At 43.7% G+C, this 24,411-nt stretch overlaps 1 protein-coding gene across 1 annotated transcript; it reads right to left on the reverse strand.

Annotated features, from left to right (window-relative positions):
• Positions 1-567: 567 nt before the first annotated feature.
• Positions 568-9,428, reverse strand: MSMB (microseminoprotein beta). The gene is made up of 4 exons (XM_033129784.1): positions 9,295-9,428; positions 5,007-5,112; positions 3,864-3,969; positions 568-828 (listed from the first exon to the last, which is right to left on the reverse strand). The coding sequence occupies exons 1-4, from the start codon at positions 9,298-9,300 to the stop codon at positions 699-701; spliced, it is 348 nt and encodes a 115-aa protein (XP_032985675.1). The 5' UTR covers positions 9,301-9,428; the 3' UTR covers positions 568-698.
• Between the last annotated feature and the right edge of the window lie 14,983 nt (positions 9,429-24,411).

Consider the following 24,411-nt stretch of genomic DNA (forward strand, 5'->3'; position numbering starts at 1 on the left):
TTCTCCAACACAGAAGCAAGAGATGATCAGCACTGTCACTGTTTTAAGTCCCCAACTTTTGGGGTGGTCTGCATGCAGCAAGAAATAACTGATACTGGAATGCTGCACGCAAGCCATTCCTCATCCGCACGCCAGAGCTCTTGGCCTTTAATACCCCATCAGGCTGCATGTGGTCGGTCTCACAGCTACTTCTTCCAGGCTGTTCCACTCTAACCTGCCTTAACGTAAGGCAAATATAGAGATATATGAGGGATACAGCATGGAGGACACTCTGAAAAAGAGGAAGGAAGGAAAAACATAAAACCTCCAAGAATGTAAGGAATCTGAATTCATTTTAAAGACACATTAATTTTTGAATTGTTCACCAGATAGAGGGACGCCAAGCAGAGTGCAGCTATATCAGAAACAGCAGTGCCTGAGTAGGAGATGTACGATGATCTATTGGAGTGTAGGGAAAATAATGACTTTTATTCATATTTATTTTTTCTCTCCATTAAATGTTTGCATGCTTTATAATGTGCATTATATCAATGCATACATAATCTATAAGTTGAAAGTATACACATATTCAAGTGTTTGCTCAATATGATTTTACTGATAGGAAGGGTTACATAATCAGAGACTGTTAGAAGCCATAGAACAAGGAGGCCTGACCAGGGCCCCCTCTGGCTGGGAGACCCAGACCTACTGGAAGCACATTATACAAGCCAATCACTGACATCACAAGTCTTTTCTGGGTCCTCCCGCTCCACCACTGTATAGGTGCAGGTTTCCTTGTTGAGGATTTTTTCACACTTGACTGTGTCATAATTCACCGGTTTAGCAACCCTGTCATTGAGACAAAAGAAGGCGTGTTAGAAGGGAGAGGATGCCCAGCCTCCTCAGGGCCGGCTCTGTGGTAGAAGCAGCCCACACTCCAACTGTGCAGGATGCCCTTCACCAACTTAAGGGCACCCCTTGGTTTGCAACCCCTAAGTGATGCCTTCGTGGAACCTGGGCTATGAAAACTTAGACCATCCCTGACATTGTTCCTGAGATCCATCTTGTGTGCACAGGACAACAGCAAGTTCTAAGAGGTCCAAAGGCAAGTTCTAGGGCCAAGCAGCTTGTTCCAGCCTGACTCTTCTTGTGCTCCTTGATCAGGTAATGGCTAGCAGTACTGCTGCTTGAATGTAGAAAGAGAACAGTTGTCCCATCTCTGTCATGGGGACCTATTAGAGTAGGCGCTGGCTCAGCCAACATGAGCAAAGAGGCACTCCAGGCCAGACTCACGGAGTCCAGGGAGATGCTGACAAAAGCTTGGGGCCCTCTCCCCAGGGGTGTCCACCCATACATTCAAGGGAGCAAACAATGTTAGGGTTCAGTACTTTCCCAGAACCCATCCATACACCCCAGATTTAAATTACCCCTGCCCAACGTGTACACAGAAGCAGCCATCCCCAGAGCCCTTTGTGACAATGTTTCCTTCCAAAAGGTGACCCTTGACATATTTTAATCAAAGAAGACATTTCAGTCCTCCTCCCAAAGGGTAATCTAGTGATCAAAGTGAGAACTGGAAATAGATTTTCCCTGGGCACTTGGGGCAGGGGTCTGGGTAGTGGGGAGGCCACTGGGCAGCTTGCAATCTGCACAGTGTCCCTTAGAGAGTAAAATGTGTCAAAAAAATTCTCCCAGAGAAAATTTAATCAAAAGCTGTATTTTGCTGTACTAAAAAAAAAAAAAAATCATGAGAACAACTTGTTAGGCTATGAGGCAATTACAGGGGAAAGGAGTTGGCTCTGAACAGTAGGGAGAAATGTGCACCTTTCCTCCATGCGGGACAGTGTGCCAAATGGAATAGGGAGGTGGAAGGAAAGAGGGAAGTGGTACTTTGAGCTCCAACTAGGTGTTGGTTACTGTCCCAGGCTTAGCGGACACAGAACTGGCATAGAGAAGGCATTCAATATTTGTTAAGTTACTGAATTTATATGCAGAATCTCATTTAATTCTCATTAAACCCTGATAATCCCTATTTTGCAATGAGGAAACCGAGGCTAAGAGAGATTAAGAAACATATTCATGGTCATACAGCAGGTATGCAAGGAATGGAGATTCCGACTCCATTACTGTGACTCCGGCATCAAGGCTCTTCCCACGTCACTCTTTTCTACGCTCTGTCCATGGGAACCCTAGAAGACGGTGGTACTGACATGGCTGTGATGATGCAGCCCTGACCAGGTGGGGGCGTGTCAAAGCCTGGTAACATGGAAGCTTTGGCCACTTTGGAGGTGTGCTGCAATGGCAGGGAGAAAAGGCTCACTAGCCCTTAACTTGGCTGATATAATCAAATTCCAGAGTTACACTGACACATGATACTAACGCAGTGTCAAATTTCTGGAGCCACAAATTCAAGGTTCAGCTATCACCTGTAGTGACCCAGCCAAGGCAATACCTGGGAACCTGCTTCAGGCAGCCAGAAAGTCTCCTAATCTGATATTTTTCCTGTTCCATAAAGCACTTAGCATGGAGCATCCTCAATAAATGTGTTCGGAACTTTCCAGATACTTAAAGTTACTCAGTAGCACTCAGATGTTCTGATTTAAGTCAAGTGCTCGCTGCTCTACTCTCTGGTGGTGTCATAAAACTCTGAGATACCTGTTACAATTCAGATTCCTTAGGTCCCTATAGCTTCTGATTCAGTAGGTTCTGAGTGGGCCCCAGAAAGCTGTTTTCAGCAAGCTTCCCAAATGAGTCTGTGATCAGGCAAATCTAAGAAACACTACTTTGTTTGTGTTTAACCAATGCTTCTTTCATCAAAGCCACTCCTGTTCTTGCAAAACACTATAGGCTAAGGCTGAAGTGAAGGCATCAAGTGGAATTTGCCAGGGGGTGAGGACTGGAGGTGGAGTGGAGTGGCTGTATAGACATAGCTGGTGGAAAAAAAAAACAAGAAAATTAGGATCACACTGCAGGTACTCTCTTCTATCAGCCCACGTACTAGACCTTTGGTGTCCACAGCAACCCAGCAGAAAACATCTGTGTGATTTGGGGCTGACAGTTTAAACTTAAGCAATGAAGAAACTAGGGTTTTGAGTACATGTTATCCTTTCCCCCTCACACCCTATGCCCTCTGCCTGTGCTCTGACTCACTCCTGTTCTTACAAATCACCACAGTCCAAAGCAGAAGTGAAGACCAGATAACCTTTACAATAGCTTCAGACCTTTAGGTATCCTTTCCTATCTTCAGCAACACATCAGGATACAGGTATTTAATAATAAAGATATTTATCAAGTTGCAAAAACAACTTAAAAGAAGTAAGACTGAGATGAAAGCAATACAAATGTCTATCAACAGATAAATGGATAAACAAAATGTGGTCTACACATGTGATGGAATGTTATTCAGCCTTAAGAAGAAAGGGAATTCTGACACAGGCTACAACATGGGTGATCCTTGAGGACATTATACTGAAAGAAGCCAGTCACAAAAGGACAAATATTGTACAATTTCACTTAGAGTTGTCGGATTCATAGAGACAGTAGAATGATTGTTGCCAGGGCCTGGGGAGGGGAGGGAATGGAGAGTTGTTATTTATTGGGTAGGGAGCTTCAGTTAGGAAAGATGAAAAAGTTCTAGAGATGATGTTGGAGATGGGTGTACAAAAATGCGAATGCACTTAATGCCACTGAACTTTACACCTGAAAATGGTTAAAATGCTAAATTTTATGTTATACATGTTGTGCCACAATAAAAAAAAGAAAGAAATAGTACTGAAAACGAAACCCTCCTCAGGATGGGATGTTGAAACGGAGCAGCTGTACCTCAGGAAGCAGCCCAACAACCACAGCCACATCCCCTCGTAGCCTGGCTGGCAACGACTTACATGTTGCAACAATCAATTCCTTCTTGGCTACAAAAACACGTCTCACAGTTGTCAGTCCTCCACCTTGAGTTCAGCGAGTGTGTGACTCCATTGGATTCTTTGCATTCTAAAATAATACATGTGGCATCGTCAGTGGAGTCCCCAAGTCATGCAACCAGAACAAGGCTTGCAGGATACAGGCCAGTCCTTGCCATCTGCACCCCTCCCAGAGGAGAATCTCATCGATCCTGAAGGCATCTAAAGAAAGTGTTTCTGTGATCACCCACAGCTAAATTCCAGTACTGTCCAGTTCATGCCACTGATATTTTCTTACAGCAAGCTTAAATCCTTCCAGATTTTATTTCAGAACAGACATTTCAAGGAAAAATAAGGCCTTCCTCTTTAATCAGATAGCTATTACAATCTTAGAGGTACTAGGGACCAAGTTTTTTCTGCAGTATTATCTCTGGGTAAATGTCTCATTTTCCCACTTCCCTTTGTTTTGCTTCTCAACTTCAAGTGCACATGGAAAACATCTTGGGTATTTTTTTTTTAATCTATGCTTGGCTCCTACCCCAGAAAAAATGAAATCAGAATCCCTTGGCGTGGGGCCCAGGCCACCATATTTTTAGAAAGCTCCCCAAGTGATTCAAATGTTCAACCAAGGGTGAGAACCACTGCTTTAATCCTTGGTGGTCCAAGTGTGCTTTTGGGACTAGTAGCACCTGACGCTGTGTTGGACATGCCAACTCTCTCTCTCGCTCCAGGCCCAGAATCAGAACCTGTATGTTCACAAGATTCTCAGATAGCTTATGTGTGCATTAAAGTTTGAGAAGTACTGCTTTGGAATAATTGATGATTTTCTGGCTGCACATACGAAGTCAATGGAAAAGCTTTTAAATGTACAGCTCGTACCACAGAGATTCTGATTTACCTGGTCTTAGATAGGCCCTGAGCATTGGTAGGTTTCAAAAGCTCTCCAGGCGATTCTCATAGGGCTTGGGTGAGAGCCACTATCTTATATAAATGACAAATTGAAGTCCCTCATTGTACTATATCTGCCCCTAGCCCTCCTTCTCATGTAGATTTAAAGGCCTTCATCTGCCAAAAGGTTACAACTACCGGGCTGCAGTAAAATAATAAATTTGAAAAGCCAGAACTTACCATTAGAGACATCATTTGGAAAGTATGTGTTAGGCTTGAAATAGCACTGGGTATTGCATAAAGTCACGAAGGTGGCGAAAATCGTGAGGCTGTCCAGAAAAGCTTTCTATAATAGAAAGAAACGTCAGAAAGGAAACAATGAATTCAGACGGTAGTCATTGACTAAGCAGCCTGTAGGAGGATCACTGCTGGGCTCTGGCAGGTGATTTAAAGGTGGAGCTTATACCCTACAGTAATCTAGCAAAGGAATAAGACAAGTTACTAAAATAAACTGGAAAAATAGCTAAATGTGAGTCAAAGATCATAGGCCAACAGTTATATTGTGCTATTTTATTACAGAGGAGATTCGGGAAACCCTTGTAGATGTTGATTTTTTAACTGCTTTGCAGAGTATGTATGATTTAAAGGAAAGAAACGAGGCTAAGAACTTCATTTTCTAAATGATAAAGGAATCAATGATGGCTAATGAATGTTATCAGTTCATCTCTAGCTGACACTGGATCTGCAGGACAAAAACAAAATATCAAGTTATGCTTATCGTCATTTTGAGACGAGCAAGCTAAATAAACAAACTTTAATGTGGGAATTTCCAGGAAACTTTTCAAAAAGAAGATGGGTGAGGGTACTTGTTCTGTAAGATGTCTAAAATTAATTTTCACCGATACTACCTGAAGCAGTGCATTACTGATATAAGAATAGAAAGACAGGTAAGAGGAACAACATAGAGACCCCAGGAAGTGTACTTTTAAATACATATCAAAATTTATTATAAAATAAACTTAGTCTTTGAAATCTGTAGAGAATGATCATTCAATAAACAGTACTAGAACAAGTGGTGGGTTATTTTGAAAAGAAACAAAATTAATTTCCTACTTTAGTTCCCACACAAAGAAATTCTAAGAGGATTTGAAGGTTAAATTTTTACAAGATTGTAAACTAACTTTTTACAGTGACAGATGGTTATTAGATTTATTGTGGTGACCCCTTTATAAGGTATATAAATGTTGAATCACTATGTTGTACACCTGAAACTAATATAATATTGAATGTTTTAAAATTTTTTACTTTACTGTACTTTACTTTAAAAAATTTTTAAAGATCATAAACTAATCACAGAAAATATAGGTAAGTATTAATTTTATTCTAAGTATAAAAGAAAAAGAAAAAAATTAATTTGATTATGTAAGTCCATAAACAAAATTAAAAAGCAATTACCAAATTTGGAGAACGACATCATTACATAAACAATTTCTATATATCAATGGGAAAAAGAAAAATATCCTAGTAGAAAAATGGCAAAGGAAATAAAGGGACATTTCACAAACACATACACAGGCATAAATAGAAATTATGAACAAACACATGAAAAAGTTTAACTTCTGATAGCACAATAAATGTAAATATGTAGATAAAATAGAACTGTAATGGGATGGCAAGAATGATTTCTAGTACTCAGAGGAAAATAGAGGTATATATGGGAAGTAAAATGCACAAGGATGGTGTATGTTGGAACAGTCTTTATGGAGCATAATTTGATTGTGTGTATCCAAATTCTTAAAACTGTTTACAACATTTTACATCACCTTTTCACTTCTAAGACTTGATCCTAAGAAGAATAGCACAGAGAAGGAGATAGGCTTGTCCTCAAAGATGATCACTGGAGTGGGGAAATAGAAATAACCAAAATGCCCAAGAACAGGGCTGGTTGAGAACATGGTGATTCAGAAAAAATAAAAACTGGTAAACTGAGGAGGTAAGAGAATATGACATGACATAAATGATCACTATGTATCATTAAGTGGAATAACACAGGTTACAAAACAGTGTGCACAGTGTGATTCTTATGATGTAAAAAGATACACATAGAGGAGTATGCTCAGAAATAGATTAAAACTTTTGTGCCAAATTTTAACAAGTCATTTTTGAGCTGAGGGATTATGACAACTTTCTTCTCTGGGCTCTTCGTCTTATATCCTAAATTGGCTACAATGAAATGTATTGGTTTAATAACAACAACAACAAAAATCAATTCTTACAAGAAACCCTCAATACATTTAGCTCACACCAGAACTTAAGTTTGCACCAGCTCTCTCTGTTTCATCATTCTGTATAACCTGAATTTTTTTCTCAAAACAAACTAACAACAACAAACCCACAACAAATCCAGCCTTGTTGACAGAATTTCTGCTCCCTTCATCCACAAAGGATGTTGCTGGGGAGTGGTGGTAATTACAGGAATCCTGGAGGTCTTGTTTCACCTCGGCATAGAACAGAGGTGACAGTGGGCACAAGCCGGGCTGCAGCCCACGGGGGGTGAGGGGTGCAGAACTCCCAGATCTCCTGCTGCTCTGAGCAGAGACTCCGGGATGGAGTCCAAACATGGTGACAGGGGAGAGCAGAGGATGGAGTTTTGAGATTAACCAGTTGACAATACCTCACATATAGCCTGCCATTGGTGCTTCCCCTCCTCTTTCTTCTCTCTCTCTCTGTCTCTGCCTCAGTTCCCTCCCCGTAAGAAGAGGTGTTCTCCCACTTGGGTGGGTATCAAAGTCACCAGGCTGCTAATAACAAACACACAGTCTCAAGGTCAAGAAGGACAAGGACAAGGCCTTTGCTTCTTGGCCAAATCCCCCAGGTGAGGAGTACGAGAAACATGATCAAAACCAGCGCTGTTTTAACGTGGGTATGAATCCCCAGAAGTTCCTCATAAGCTCCCAGGTGATGGCTGTGCTGCTGGGCTGAGGACCACCTTAGTACAGAAGCTCTGACGTCCCTTCCTGCTCCCATGTTCAATTCCTCCCACCTCCTTTGCTTCCTTTCCTGCACTCAGTGAAGTTGAGCACCTGACACGTGCAGGCATAGGAGACAGTGCAGCCGTGAGGCTGGCATTTGTCACACTTTCTAGATGGTGTGGCTTTGTACCAGCCTTGGGGTGAAGCAGGCTGGCAGTGCCCCTAGAGATCCTGTCCCTTTAGGTAAGTTGCTGCTCCTTGGGTCTTTCCCACAAGTCAGGCGTCATCCAGGGTCTAAAGCAGAGCAGGCCCTTCCCAGATGTGCAGCTTACACAGTTCACTCTGAGGCTGAAGGAGGGTCTGAGGAGAGCAGGAGGACCCCAGCTGCCGTTTTCCTGCCATTCCCACTGACACCGTATTTGAGGCCTGGCCCGAGGGAGGCCCAGAGTCCATCCCTGAGGATCCTCCAACCTTATTGGCCTGCTCCTGTGCCTCGGCCACTTCCTTCCTCTTCTTTGCATCCCGAGAACAGCCCAGTTCGTTCCCTTTCACTGGTTCTAGCAAAGGATACTTTTAAAAGGTGAAGTTTGAATTAAAGACAAAAAGGGGACCTAGATGAGTTTTATAGATTTTGATGCAAAATTCTTTCTTAATACAACATGATACACTGAAGGGGTTGATGGTTTCCAAATTTTCCTGAACATTAAAACCACCTGGGCAGCTTTTGAAAATCCAATTCTCAAGGCCACACTGCAGACCAATTATCTCAGAATGGCTGGTGTGGGAGTCAGGTATCAGTATTTATCAGAGCCCCCCAGGTGATTTCACAGCACAGCCGGGTTTGGAAGCCCCTGGCCTAGAGAGGAGGACACCTGGTTTTCCATCTCGGCTCCCCATAGGCTCATGGTGCGACCCCTGGCTCAATTTCTCATCTGTAAAATGATGCAGTGCTGTAGCTCTGAAATTATGTTTGATTTCACAAATCACTCACTCAGGGCCCAAGAATTAGAGCCCTGAGTGAAACCTAATTGAATCCCAAATTCCTGAAAGAAACAACAAATTTGGGGGTGGCCAGATGGCTCAATTGGTTAGAGTGCAGCAAGCTCTTAACAACAAGGTTACCAGTTTGATTCCCACACGGGCCAGTGAACTGCGCCTTCCACAACTAGATTGAAAACAACGGCTTGAGCTTGGAGCTGAGCTGCGCCCCCCCGCCCCCACAACTAGATTGAAAAAACAATGAGTTGACATCCTTGAAAAACACACTGTTCCCCAATATTCTCCAATTAAAAAAAGAAAAAGAAACAACAGCTTTGATTTTAGAGAATATATATATAGCGCTAAATGCATTAAGAGTTTCCCAAGCTTGCAGACTCTCATTACACACTACACATTGAATTGCAGGTAATCTAGAGAAGAGTCTTAACTAAGTCACATTTACCATTCAATTGTATCCAGCAGAAACGCACATCACAGTACATTAACATAAGGAATATGCTGTATATTCATTTTTTTTCTTTTCTGAACTTTATGTATGAAACCAGTTAGTTACCTACCATCATGACAAGCAGGAGTCCTTAGAGGCAAGTGCGTCCAGGGAAAGTCATAGCAAATTTATACAGGAGCCAGTAACAACACATCCGGCATCATTAGGGAAGAATGTGCCAAGGACACGCTGATTACAGAGGGTTGAGAATCAACAGGAAACTGGCATCAGATGATTTATGAGTTATTCATAAATTATGTGTTTAGCCATCTCCACCCCTGAAATGCATTTGCCCTTGACATGAGCGAGCAAAGAACTCCTGTTTCCTGAGCCTCCCCCCATGCTGAGTGGATGGTATCTAACTTGATTTCACACAGAAACAGGCTCAGGGACACCAATCACACAGCCAGGTAGTGAAGCTGGGCTCCAAGGAGGCGTTAGAATACTCAGTGGGTCAGGCCAGCAGGCCCACCAGGGCACTGCCCTTGGGGTCTATTCTGAGAGAACAGACAGCCCCAAGCTACCTCCGTGGAATGAAAAAGCAGCACCCCACAGCCGACTTTCCTTGACAAGCCACTTAGGCTTAAGCAGCTTGAACTTTCTAAAACTCTTCTTGAATCTCAAGTCTTTACTGCCTGCTGCATCAAGCAAGCCTTCCTTCTCTTTGTTCAACAGTCGTCTTCCAGAAAAGGCTTCTTGGCCTCCTCATGTCGAGGATGGCTTTGGGGAGTAGCAGCAAGCAGAAACTGCTGGTATATTTGAGGAATGTTCCATTTCTGAGTTAATCGAGCTCGGGCTGCCATTAACAAAATACCTCAGACTGGGCAGCTTAAACAACAGAAATTACTTTTCTTACAATTCTAGAGGCCAGAGGTCTGAAATCAAGGTGCGGGCAGGGTTGGTTTCTCCTGAGGCCTCTCTCCTTGATTTGCAGATGGCTGCCTTCTCCCTGTGTCTTTACAGGGTCTTTCCTCCGTGTGCATTTGTCCTAATCTCCTCTTCTTATGAGGACACCAGTCAGAGTGGATTGGGACCCATGCTAGTGGGCTCATTTTAACTTAATCAACTCTTTAAAGACCCTATCTCCAATGCAATCACATTCTGAGGTCCTGGGGGGTTAAGACTTCAACATATGAATTTGGGGGCACACAATTCAGCCTGTAACACTGTTTTATCCCATTTTATCTCCCCACAGCTTGCTACAGTGCCTAAAATCCCACCCTGGGTTCCCTCCACCCGCAGGTGAAAGCTCAGGCCTCTTGAAGAAGCCAATTGGCTCTCAAAGCTCTTCAGAGCTGGTCACAGCCATGTTGTCCTCTTCAAACGTCTACCACCCCTAAAACCAGTCTTGCCACCTCCCAATACCACGTGGCTTAGCTCTCCTGTTCCCTTGGAGGGCTGCCTCCCCATTCACTAGGGTCACCACAGGCTCCTGCATGCTTCTGCTGTCACCTGCTCATTTAAACTGCTGTGGACTCTAAGTTCCTAGACGTTAGGGGCATGTTTGTCACAGTCAGTGGCCCCTCAGCCTTTTCAGAAACACCAAGTTTGAAGAATTTGCCGCAGTACAAGTCCCACCGTACCTAAGATTTTGTGTCCTAACATCTTTATCACAGGCATGTGACCTCAGTTCCACAATCAGATACACAGAGCAGGACCCCCTCAAAGAGCATTCTTGGAAACCGGCATCAGGCAGAGTCTCCTGGGAGTGATGGTAGAGGAGGAGGCTCCTAGGGCGAGGGTTTCTGCAGCCCGTGTGCAGGGCAGTGACTGTGAGAGCTGGCGGTGCGGCCTTGCTGCGGCTGTCAGCGGTAGGGTTCCGGGGACCCACCTGGCCTGTGGCAGCCAAGTCAATGTCTCTGGCCTCCCACAAAGCCTGTGAGCTGACTAACACCTTTACTGAATTCCTTTCCTGCTCACACATACTGGAGCAGATTCTGCTGTTCCCAGCTCAGAACTCAGTGACTGAGACAGTGGCCACAGCTTGTTCCCGTCTACAGCCTTCCCTTGGCCTAGTTAGTGCCTGGTACGAGCAGCCGTGCAGAATATAATCACACCCGGTTTAACGCGGGGGTTCCACATGGCCAACCAGTGCCACAGCGAGAAAGGGCCCATCTGCCACTTGCTAGGTGCTGCAAGAAGGGTGTCCCTATCTGCCCCCCCTTTAGCCCCCACTCCCCACCCCACCCCCGCCCCCGAACACGAGCTATGGCTTGTGATGGGGCAGGAATGTTGTGAGCACTTGTGAGTGCTTCCTACCTGGATTGGGAGGGAAGGAAAAAAAATGATCAGTATTTTCCAGATGTGTTGCAGCCAGCTTTGCCCGAACCTGCCTGATTTTGATCCTATTTCAACTTTTATCTTAACAGACTGAACAAGCCTTACTGTTCCATTTACTTATTTATTTATTTATTTATTTCACACATGCAGACGCACACACTCCATATGTGTGGTCAAAAAAGAGTGAACAGAGAGATAAGCAGAAGGGAAAATGCTGTGGTTGGATTGTCCCAAGAGAGCCACTGTCAGCATCTTGGAGGATTTCCTTTAAACTTTTGCTGCGACATTCGGATGTTTTCCTGTGGCTTGCACCATCAATAACAAAGTGGTTTTGTATGCCATATTGTGTATCATTTTGTAATAAATTTTTTATATTGTCAATGCCATTAGATACTAATTTATCTATACTTAAATCTAATTGATACCACTTAGTATGTTTTTAGTATTTTTTGCTAAAAATCAATATATTGGTAAATTTATTACCATATAACAAAGGTTTAAAATAAAAATAATGTCATTTATGTACAAAGCAGCTCAAAATGTTATTACTAAATGCATAAAATACCCAAAATATCAACTTTTTATTTTTTGTGAATTTTTGACACATTTTGGGGAAAAAACACTTTAAATCAATTAATGCAGTGAAAGGGTTAAGAGCATTCTAGGTGTATTTTCATTCAGGAGAGACAAAAATCCTATGCACTTTTTCCCAAGGCAGAACATTGTACCTACTGTGATACATAGGTATAGCATATTGTTATCCACTCTGCTCTACTCCTTTAGCAATGCTATGACCATTCTTGCCTATCAATAAATAGAGATCTGATCACTGCTTTAATGGCTACGTTTTATTACACAGAATGGCTAAGCCCTCATTTATTGGATCAATCTCCTCTTGTTGTTTCTGACTTTTTTTTAACTAGGAATTTTATCTTTTAGATAAACATGTCCCCACATTTATGCTAATTTCCTTAGGATAAATTTGTAGATATAGACTTTCTGGGTAAACGGTCTTATTTCATTATTTGCTAATCTGATAGGTGGGAAATGTTATTTTGTTTTAATTTACTTTTCTTTGAAGTTTGGCAAAAGTAGACATTTTTTGGTATATTTATTAGTCAACTGTATTTCTTCTTTAGTGAGTAGCCTGTTCACTTGTATCCTTTATCTGTTTTTCTGTTTTAGGGTGTTTGTATTTTTCTTCTGGATTAGTAAATATGCTCTTAACATTTTAAAGATATTAATCTTCAACTGTCACATATGCTACATATATTTTCCTCACTTTTTCATAATGAGAACACAGACTCTGGAGTTAGACCTAAGGAATGAGAAATTTTCATTATTTCTACTTTTACCTTTAAAGTGATATGTTTTGACATAGAGATTTTAAACTTTTACTTAGATCTATCAAGTATTTATAATATAGTTCTTTGCCTTTATTTATATATGGTTAATAGCTAGAAAGGTTGTGAGGCTTCCTTTGGAGGGTTCATCGCATTTTAAAATATTTAACTTTTAAATTGGTAATGCATGCACATTTAAACCACTATTTAAAAAACAAACAAAAGCCTCTCTCCCACCTGTCTCCCAGTCTCTCAGTTCCTCTCACTAGAGCTCACGCATTGTCAGGGCCTTGTAGAAAAAGAAGGTAGGGAAGGTAAGGGAGGAAGGGAGTGCAAGGGCAGACGTGTGGGTGAGATGTTATATGGTCATCTAGGGAGGGAACTACCGAGAAGGTGACATTTGAATGAAGACCTGGAGGTGTCTAAGGGCCGGAAGGAGTTGTGAGGGAAGCTGGGGTGGAGTGCGTGAGGAAGAAAAGGGTCATGGAGAAGCTGACAGGCCCTGGAAGGACTCCAGCTTGGATTCTTAGCAAGATAAGAAGCCTCTGGAGGAGAGACCTGATCTGACTTTACTTTTAGCACGTTTTATCGCATTTAATTATGATCCCCATATCAGATGAATAATTTGGCACAGGGAGATTAAATAACTTGCTTGAGATCACATGGTAAACATTTTGGAAGCAGGATTCCAGCCCTGGCATGTCTGCCTGCATAGCCCACAACCCTAAGCCCACCCTAAGTGATACGATCTTTCAAGCACCAGGAAACGGTGCCACTTGTTTCAAATACGTTGCCCAGGATCACACACCAGAAGCCATGGAGTAGTTGGCATATTTAAAATCTTTTTTTTTCTTGGATTGATCCCTTATATATGTTAATACCGGTAGTTTATAATTTCCGCCTTTATGGGAAAAGGTATGGAACAAATATGTAAAATATTTTTAAAGTGGTATGAATCCTAAGGTTTTCCAGCTACACCAGATTTAGTGTACACACACACACACACACACACACACACACACAAAGAAATAAATAGAAAATGAATCAAGGACCTTTATAAAAGCCATCTAGGGGCCGGCCCGGTGGCCCAGGTGGTTGGGTCACCGTGCTCCTAACACCAAGGTTCGAGTCCCACATGGGCCAGTGAGCTGCGCCCTCTACAGCTAAGATTGTGAACAACAGCTCTCCCTGGAGCTGGTCTGCCGTGAGCAGCCGGAAGTTGGCGTGAGCTGCCGTGAGCTGCTGTGTGCGGCTGTGGGCTACTGTGTGCTGCCATGAGTGACTGGCAGCCAGCGTGAGTGGCCAGCAGTGAGCTGCCGTGAGCTGCTGTGAGCGGCCGACCGATGACTGGCGACCGACTGCCTCAGCTGGGGGGAGCGCAAGGCTCACATACCAGCATGGGCCAGGGGCAGAAGAAAGGGGTGGGGTAAAGCTTTAAAAGCCATCTAGTCAATGGTGTCAATTATGAAGAGGTTATGCCACGTCATGTGTTACGTTGGGCAAGTGACAAAGTCAGTGTGAGACGTCACATGCATTGATGTACCTACACTTACTCAATCCTGCTTCAAAAGTAACATGGGTGGAAAAGGCCAAGAAAGCCAAGTGGAAGGGTGTTAAATGGGAGCTGACACACCAAAAAGTGCATATAAAAACTGATGAAATTGGAATTAAGTTTATAGTTTAATTATAGTGTTGCACTACTTTACCAATGCCAATTTCTTGGTTTTGAAAATGGACTGTGGTTATTTAAGATGTTATCATTGCAGAAGATGGGGGTATAGGAACTCTGTACTATTTTTGCAACTTTTTGTGTCAAATTACTTCAAGATAAAAAGTTTTAAAAAATGGAAATTGGGCTCAAAGGCATGTGAACACACATTTGTAGCAGCATGGTTGGTAATAGCAAAACTGAGAATCAACTTAAACAGCCATCTTAGTGATAGGATAGGAGACTGGTTATCTAAATTTTAATACAGCACTAAAAGAAGAAAGGAAGATGCACAACAGTGCATGCGACACATCGTAATGTTTTTATTTGACAGAAATTGCATTACCAGAAGTGATGTTTTACACGGAGCTTTTCCATTGTGATCACAAAATATGGTGAACGCCGCTGCCAAGTGCCATCCAATGGAAGGGCAGAGATCTTCAATATGTGAAGCGGGAGGTTGAACCTTAGTAACAGTGTGTGACAAGTTTCAACTTGTTCGGTGCTGTCAGTCAGATGTGAGCTATGGTTGAGAGAAGGTGTGTTTAGTGTGCCATAATTCATCCTCCATCGTGACAATGCTCTGTGTCACACATTGCTTCGTGTATGGCAATTTCTGTCAAATAAAAACATTACAACGTATCCTCATCCATCTTATTCACCAGATCTGGCACCAAGTGGCTTCTGGCTCTTCCCCAAAGTCAAAATGATTCAGGACATTGAGGCAGCCATGACAGCGCAACTAAGGACACGTATGAAAAGGGACTTCCAGAACTGCTTCAGAAAGTGGCAAGAAGGATGGGATAAGTGTGTGTGAAGCGAGGGGAATTGGTGGCAATGTGTCTTTTACTGTAATAAATCTTTTTTAAACATTCACTGTATTGTTTGATCACACCTCGTATGTGGAAGGGGTTATAGAAACTGTAAAGTGCTATGCAAGTAAGGGGTGAGAGTTACTACGAGGCTTGTTTATTGATAAACTTTTTTACTCACGAGAGACTTTGTTCATTGTTTGGACTAGCTTCTGCGTGTCACAGAATAACCACACACAATTAGCTTGTCCCCAACACATGGAAAAGCTCCTGCTCTCTGTTCTGCCTGACCGGCTTGCCATAACAAACGCTTGTAGAGGGGCACATGTGCTCTTCACCTTGCCCCAGGAGTCTGTGCACTCTGTGCCATGTGCCAGCCTCTTCCTCCACTCAGGTCACTTATGGCCTCTGGGAGCAGTTATCATGCCATTCTGGGCTCCACCTCAAGAGAGAAAATATTCTATCACTCGCCTTTGAAATGGATTTTCACGGCAACGAATGTTGTACCAGTGTGTTTTCATATTGCTATAGCTAAAAGGGATGAAACGAAGAAACTCTCCTGGGCAGCTGGCTTGCTTGGCTGCCAGGTCTTTATGGGGAATAGTGTCCTAGGGGGTTACCATGTTCTAAGCTGTGATGCTCGCCATCTGATTATATGGACCAAATCACTTCTTGTTTTGATCTGTGACCTCACAAGGTTGTACCAAACTCCCAAGAAGCCCATATATGAATACTGACCAAGCAAGTTCCCTTTATCACACTGGGGAGAGGAAGGGAAAAGGAACAATATGTATGGAGAGGCTGCCCTGCTGCAGACTGTAAGGGAGGTTTTCCCAGTGAGGTCCCCACTCTACATCTGAGGAAATGGAAGATCCTGGAAGATCCTGTCACTATCCCAAGAGCTCATAAATGAGAGTATCTGCATTGGAACTCCCAACTTTCACCCTCTCCTGTACCTCACTGCTTCTGAGACCACAGTCTCTTCCTTTAGAAAACACTGCCTGAGGAGCCAGGTAAATGCAGAATCACGGCAAGGAGACTTAGCCTAGAGGTTAGAACAGAAGAAGGTTCTGATCCAACTTCTGCTCCCACATAGCTGTGTTACCTTGGTCAAGGTGTAGTAAATAGAGATGATGTTCTCCCCCTTAAAAGATTGGCATGAAAAATAAGTGAGAAATGTGTCTAAAGCATTCAGCCCAATGCCAGATAAAGGGTGGTGATGTCCTTTTTATAATGGCGGCATCTTCAGGTAACAGGAGTTTGCTGCATCCTTCTCCACTGGAGTCTGGTGGCGGAAGCTTCCTCTACTCTGGGGAGTGTAAGTGATGCCCTGCTTAGTTCTGTCTCTGTGATACATCATCTGCCTTCACACTGGGGACAGTTCCACGAGCCACAAGCATGAGGCCACCTTTCAGCAGGAATACACCCTACCCATCCTGCAGCTGGTGGTTCCGGTGAAGAGGAAAGGTGGGGGCACCTACCTCCTGGAGGTGGGTGATCTTGGTACATGTAAGTTGTTACTTGCTAATTTCCTCTCGGGTAGCCTCAACTTCACATTTTATGAGATACCTTGTGAAATCCCATCATATCTGCTAGGTAAATGCCTTTTCTGAGGCTCCCCACACCTCACTTTCCTATAATTTGGTCTTCTATAATGTCACGGGTGGGCCTTTGACAAAAGATGAGCAATGGACTGGCACACGCAGGACATTTGTCTGACAAATACTTGTTGGGTGCCCATTCAAGGCCTGGTGATTGCACAGCAAATCCTTCCTTTTAAGTCCCAATCCAGGATTATCTTATTTTCAGAAATACATCTTCCTTAACTTAACCCAGAGGGATTGATGTTTGCTAAATTGATAAGTGGATGGTGTTTTACTTAAATTAACACAGATTCCTGACTCTGGTGGGAGACAGACGCTACAGAAAAAAACATCCCTGGCCCTTCATGTGTGTGTATGTGTTTTGCCCAGTGGATTTGACAAGTGAGCCCTTAACATGTTACCACACCGTCTGTTCGACACAGCGGTTGCAATGAACAGCGCCTCAGACCTCAGGTGCCCTCCGGGCAGTGTTTGCTCTGACTTTCTGCACTGAGGGGATCAGTGACAAGCTAGTAAGCTGTAGAGTTCCACACGTTGTCACAGGGAAATGACTATGGTCTCAGGGAGTAGGGTCGCCTCAGATGCTTCCCCCCGGGCTATCGTGAGGACCAGGCATTTCTTTCTGTACTTTTTCTCTCTAAACTTCTCTTTCTAAACTAGACTTTTCTTGCTATAATTGTAACACAGAATGTTCAGGAATTCCTAGTGGACACCATTGGTCTAATTTTTAATCCCTTGGGATGCACTGTCTTTGAAATGGGAAATACTGTTTTGCCCGCAGAAGCTCAGACCTGCTGACACTTGAATAATCAGGTGGCAATGGGAGGAAACATGCCATTCTGTCTCACCACCTAACGCCTACTAAGCCGTGTAAGATGGCCTTAGCAAGCCAGGCTTTGAAGTGGAATCTTCATCATGGACATTGCTCCTGTTGATAACTCTCTCTGGGAATTTTGGCCACTGTGATCAGAGGTGTTACCTCACCTGACTACAGGTTGCCACACATAGGAGGGTTGAGTCCAGTAGGATGTCAGGCAGAGTGTGAGCTCCTCAGCACCCGCCTTCCACTGTTCCACCCTCTCCCCACCTGTGTATGGACCCTGCAGTCCCCTGCCCCACCTCTGCCTCCACAGAGCTGCTCAGGACACACAGCCGCACAGTCCTTGGTTAAGGCCGCTGCAGGCTTCGGTGCTCTGGATCACGGGGCCCCTCTCACCAATCTTCAAGCTGATTACCTGTCTCCCATATGTCCTTCTTCAGAGCCTTTCCACGTTGTTATCACATCTCTTAAAACTCCCACCCACCTGTCCCTCCTTCATACCTCCTTCATCACTGCTTATCTCTCAGAGAACAGAGGTGAGAACTGCCTCACCTGTCTCCTACACATTGACCTTCTCCTGTTCCTCCAACTTTCCCTCTGGATCCCTTCCCTGTCCCAGACGTGCCATGACACACACACCTTCTCAGGGACTTCATCCAACCTCCCTGGTGACAAGTGGGCTTGAAGGGGCAAATGAAAAGTATCCAGGGCATGTGAATTGTTGAGTTCTCAACCAGGGAAAGGGAGATCCTCACCAAAGAGAAATCCAACCCCCTATCGGTTTTTCATTTTAGATCTGATACCTGTGAAACCCCACAGCAGGACCAGGTTCTGGAGACATCAGGATATTGTCGGCCATATTAGAAAAATGAACTTAAACAGCAGAAGCAAAAGGAAACGTTTTGGGTTCAAGTGTTCAGTCCAGAGGTGAACTAGCTTCTAGATTTAGGGGCTCAGACTATGTCAGACCTTACAGTAGAATTTTCACTCTACAGAAACTAGAAAGATGGAGGCCGAGGTAGTGCATGTATTCATCTATGCAAAATGAATTATTTCCATCTATTTTAATACAATAAGACAAGTCCAAGTCCATATGCCAAAAGACACAGCAGAGGGTCTTTTACAGCATCAGGGGTGCTATAAAGTGAACCCCCACACTGGGCAAGGGTGACAGTGGAACACAGATTCTGCAGTTCCAAGGGAAACTTATAGTGAGACAGAAACCACTGGTTTCTGTCACCTGTGGGCCTCTACCAGCAGGAACTGTCGCAGGTATGGGTTTCCTGGGCCCTGCAGGAACACTGCAAGCTCCATGAGGCCTGTCCACCCTGGGAAGGTGTTGAAAGAATGTGCCTGAAGCTAAGAAGCCAAGGACCAGAAAGACCACTGGTAAATAATCTTTTTTTTTCTTTTTCCTGTAAGGCAATTGGAAAGCGTATTTAGAGGAGCTTGAAAACAATAAACACGGAAACAAAGAGATGAAACTAGAGCAAACATGTCTGGGATTAACCACTGAGGAAACTAACCAGATTTTGTTCCAGAGAAAGGCAGCCCCACGGGTCCCCAAGGAGGTTCAGAGTCTTGTTTGTTAAATGAATTACAGGTTATTTGGTCAAAGATCCTGTGTTTACAGCTTAGAGTAATTGTGCAAAGAACCCAGAAACCACTGCCTCCCTGACCTTGCTGTACCTTTGTGGAGTTGATGCTTGCCTTCTTTTGAAGATAAGGCACTGACAGTAAGGCTTTTGTTGGTGACAGTGTCTTCCTCCTTTCTGGGATGGTATTTAAAATGTTGAACGTGCAGCACGACTCAACCACTGACCCATCAGCACAGCTGCCAGCAGTCTATCTGGGGGACCCTGCTGTGCCAAATGTTCCCTCTTTCGTTTCTGTGTCTGCTGAGGTATGGAGGGACCAGGATATTCAGCATGCTGAATGGAGACCCTCAGGGGTCTCAGGGCAGTGGCCACTTATCCACCAGTACGTCTGCACTGACGCACACAAGCACCCCCAGCCCTGATCGTCTCTCGTGGTCCAGAACCTGCAGTCAACGTGGCCACCAGAACCAAAGAGAAGAAAGTCAACCAGCCACCTTCACAGTCTCACTAGGGGCAGAGTCTTCCAGAAGTCCCTCAGGAGTGACGGCTTAGAGGCAGAAGTAGAGCGGTAGTGTTTTGTGGGAGGCAGCAGAAGTTATGTTCAGAGACTGAGTTGTCTTTGTCAGCGATTCATTTAGCACAGGTTTGCACAGGTGGAATTATAATAAATTTACAAGCTGATGGCATACAGGATAACATCTCTTAATAAGCCAAATAAAGAAATAAGATACTACAAGTGACAGATTAATCACATATTCCAGGCAAAGGGAGGTGTATCGTTTCATACAAGGAAGTATTTAGGAGAGTTGGATACTGACCAAAATTCTGATTTCCAGCTGTTGGTGCAAAAGTAAAAGGCCCGTTTTGCTAGGGAAGGAACACACCAGAGCTGGTGGGCAGGCTGATCTCTTTTACCACCCGCAGCTCAGCTCGGTTTATCACCATTGTCCAGGAGCCAATGCCCCAAGGGTCTTCAGAGAATTTTCAGTTAGCGAAGAGTCGCCTCATCCCCCAAAAAATTTTGTGCCGGATTCTTTCTTGTTAAAAATGGCAAGATACATAGGCTTTATTCATACAACTGCAGTGGGGGACAGAGTCTCTGGTATAAACTGGGCTCAACTCCACCAAAACAAAAGGCAGGAGGCATTTACATGCTGGGTTGTCCTAAAGGAAAAGTACTGGAGGACACTGGGGTGGGGAGAGATTTGGTCATTACGATTAGGCCACCTGTGTGCTTAGGCTCCTGCCCTACCACAGAGATTGGGAGACGGGGGCTCTATCCTTCTTGGTGATTACATTTCAAAGGGATAGCTCTAGAGTCCTGGGGAAAACAATTCCTGGGTTATACAAGATATATTTCAAGGAGACAGAGAAAGGATTTACAATTGCAAGTTTTCTGTAGTGAATGTTCTAAGAAAAGGGAGGTCAGGGACCTATCGTCACGTTTTGACTGGAACCAACAGCAAATTCTTTTGGCAGCATTGAGCTTTCTCAGGGAGGAACTTAAGGGGCTTGGGGTTGTCATTCTAAGGTTACGGGCTTTGAGCTGTTAGAAACTACGCTAGCATTTGTTCACGTCTCTTAGTATTAGAGAGTGGACAAAACTGTTTGTGCTGTGAGTCTGCAGTTGTCAGACTCCAAGGTTGAAGCCCAGTTCAGAAGAGGGCTCAGAGGCCTCTGACTGAAGTCTGGTCAAGGAGACAGCTTTTGTCACTAAAAAGCCACAGTAATCAAGACAGTGTGGTATTGGCATAAGGACAATTTGTAGATCAATGCAATAGAATTGAGAGTTCAAAAATAAACCCTATATGTGTGGTCAATTGATTTTGACATCTAGCAAATATTTATGGAGCTCTTTTCACAAACCAAGTGTGGTGCTCAGTTCTGGGATTATTGAGATACTTAATATTGACCTGTCTTGAATAACTCTCCATTTTGTGAAGAGAGTACTTCGTGTTACGGGCTATGACAGAAACATAATGGAAGTACAAGTAGCCATCAATCTGCTTTCAGTTTTCCCACTTAGAAAGTGAGGTAGTTGAATCAAATCATCATTCTCAAACTTTAGAGTGCATAGGAATCACTGAGGAATCTCTGAAAATGTAGATTCTTAGGATGCCGCCTGGAGAGTCTCATCTCATAGGTCTGGGGCCCAGGAATCTGCATTTTAGGTAGGCTTCTGGCTTAATTCTGACACAGAAGGTCCAGGAAGCACATGTAAGAAATATTGGCCTAAAATATCTTTGATTTCTGATACTTTCTGTTGTTGTTTATAAATGAATCTGTAGGCAATAATGATAAAACTTAAAATGCATGCATTTCCCCTGTGGAAATATTGGCAAAAGTCTGCCAAATATATAAGCATTAAAATGATCATTGCAGCACTGTTTCTATTAGAAGAGAGAGAGAGGGAGAGAGAGAGCGAGAGAGAGAGAGAGAATCTAAATACCCAATTATAGCAAACTCATTACAAAATTATCATAGTCATAAAGGACAACTATAGAGCTGTTAAAAAAGAAAGAAGTCATTCTCTATGTACTGATCTTAAAAGGACTCTAAGTATACTTTTAAGGGTAAAAAACAAGATGCCAAACACTATGTGACTATGTGTGGGCAAATTACACTTTCCAAAGACGGCCATAATATCCACTGTTCTGCAATGTAATCTAGTCTCCCCACCATCAGGAGCAAAGTCTGTTTCCCCTCACCTTGAATCTGGGCTGGCTAAGTGACCTGCTTAGCCAGTGAATTATGGCTGGCAGCTGGGGCATCTGGGACTTCCGAGGCTAGGTGATAAGAAAGCTTGCAGTGTCTGCCTTGGGCACTTGTGGGACAAGCCTCCTCAGAACCCATGGGCCGAGCTATGAAAAGCCCAAGCTTCATGACTGGACCATATGCTGACACTCCCTTCTGTCAACTTAGCTGAGCTCCCAGGGGACCAGGTCTGCATGTCCAGCCCAAATCACCTGGGCTGACCACACTGCCATCGGGTTGTAGTTGCATGAGCGATGCTCCCAAGAGGCGACCCTTCAGCGGAGCTCAGTCAACCCACAGGACTGGGAGAGATAATAACAAAATAACAGTGGTCATTTTGAGCCACTGTTAGACTGGTTCGTTACACAGCAACAGATCACTGTAACACTGTATACAACTCGATGCCATGTGCATACCTTTAAAAGATAAGGATTTATGTGTTAATATATACATAAAAACATTTCTGGCAGTATCTCCGAGAAAACCTTCCTCCAGTGTCACCTGTTTAGGAAATGGGGCCCTCAATTCCTCAGGCTAAAGAATTTGGACCCATCCTGGACTCCTTTATTTCTCACCTCACACATCCAATTCACCAGCAACCTCTGTTCACTCTAGTTTAACAGTGCATCTCAAATGCAACCTCTTCTCACAACCTAGGCCAAGGCTTTCACCTGAAATATGGTAATACCTCAAAACTGGCCTCTCCACTCCCACTCTCACTCTTTTGCTGTTTATTGTCCACATAGTACCAGAACGGACATTTAAGACACATATAGGACCAGTCGCTCCTCTGATCAAACCCTCCCATGGCTCTCCATCACACGGAGAGGGCAGTCCTCAGTGCTTGCCCTGCTCTGTGTCATTGGCCCTCAGCTTGCTCTCCAGTCTTAGCTCCTCCCACTGCCCCCTCAGCACTCTACTTTGGCCACTTTGGCTTTCTTGGTATTCCTCAAACCAAGAGAACTGTCACCCATGGATGGTGTTCTCCCTTTCTAGAATGAGCTTCCCTCAGACATTCACAGGCTCACTCTCTCCCTCACTGCAGCTCATAGCTCAAAATAGTCCTCTGCTCCAGTGTTCTTTCCTTCCACACTGCTTTTCATTCACGGTGTTTACCACTACCTGATACTGTCTTATGTATTTGCTTGTTTATCACCCGCCTTGTCCACTAAAATGCAAGTTCAGGAAGCAGAGACTTGACATATCTTGCTCACCACTGGACTCCGAGCACCCAGAACAGTGCCCAGCACATGGTCGATGCTCAGCAAGTATTTTTAAATGAATGAATGAATATTAATAATAGTTACTTTTGGGGTGAAGTGTTGGAACAGTGAGGGATGAAGGCTTTACTTTTCACTTTCTATATCATCTGAATTTTTCTAATCTCTTGCATATATTACTTTTTAAAAATACTAATACGTGTTATGGGAAGTGGAATTTGGGCCTAAGTGATTTTCTTTGCATATTTCTGTACTTTTAAGAATGCTAGTGAGCAGTATTTTTAAAATTTAGGTCAGAGTGCCAGCAATTTAAATGCTGTCTTCCCTCTTTCCAACAAAGTTCCTATATGCAGAACTTTCTGAAGAATACCAGGGTCTCGGTTAGTGTTAAGGGCTCTCAATGTGGGAGGGGGATAATTGTGTTGAGGGATAACGAAAGCTCCCCACTGTCTTTTGCTTTTGAGATGGCCAAAAGCATTTTAATATTTTTAGGCTCATTGTGAACTCCTGGTGAAGGAAGACAACACATATCAGCTGTTTGCAAATACTGGGAAATCATAGTTGGGAGTGGGGTGGTGTTATACAGTTGGACAAGAGGGACTAGGTATAGACCAGTATTAAGGACTGAATGTTTTGCTGCCCTCCCCTACCTCCCAATACATGTCGAAGCCCTTATCCCTCTATGTGACTGTGTTTGGAGATAGGCATTTATGGAAGTAATTAAGGTTAAATGAGGCCATGAGTGTGGGAACTCCATGATGGGATTAGTGCCCTTATAGAAGAGATACCAGAGAGCTCCCCTCTCTTCAAGCATGAACACAAAGAGGTCACGTGAGCACAGAGCAAGATGGCAGCTGTCTACAAGCTAAGAGAAGAGGCTTTCAAATGAAACCAACCCTGCAAGTACCTTGATCTTGGACTTCCCAGTTTACAGAACTGTGAGAAATAAATTTCTGTTGTTTAAGCCACCCAGTTTGTGGCTTAGTTATGGCAGCTGTCGTGCAGGAGACGCTGCTCGCTGCACCATTTGTCATGGGGGGTGGCCTGC

Source organism: Rhinolophus ferrumequinum, chromosome 16 (genome assembly GCF_004115265.2).
Source record: "Rhinolophus ferrumequinum isolate MPI-CBG mRhiFer1 chromosome 16, mRhiFer1_v1.p, whole genome shotgun sequence".
Taxonomy (NCBI): Eukaryota; Metazoa; Chordata; class Mammalia; order Chiroptera; family Rhinolophidae; genus Rhinolophus; species Rhinolophus ferrumequinum.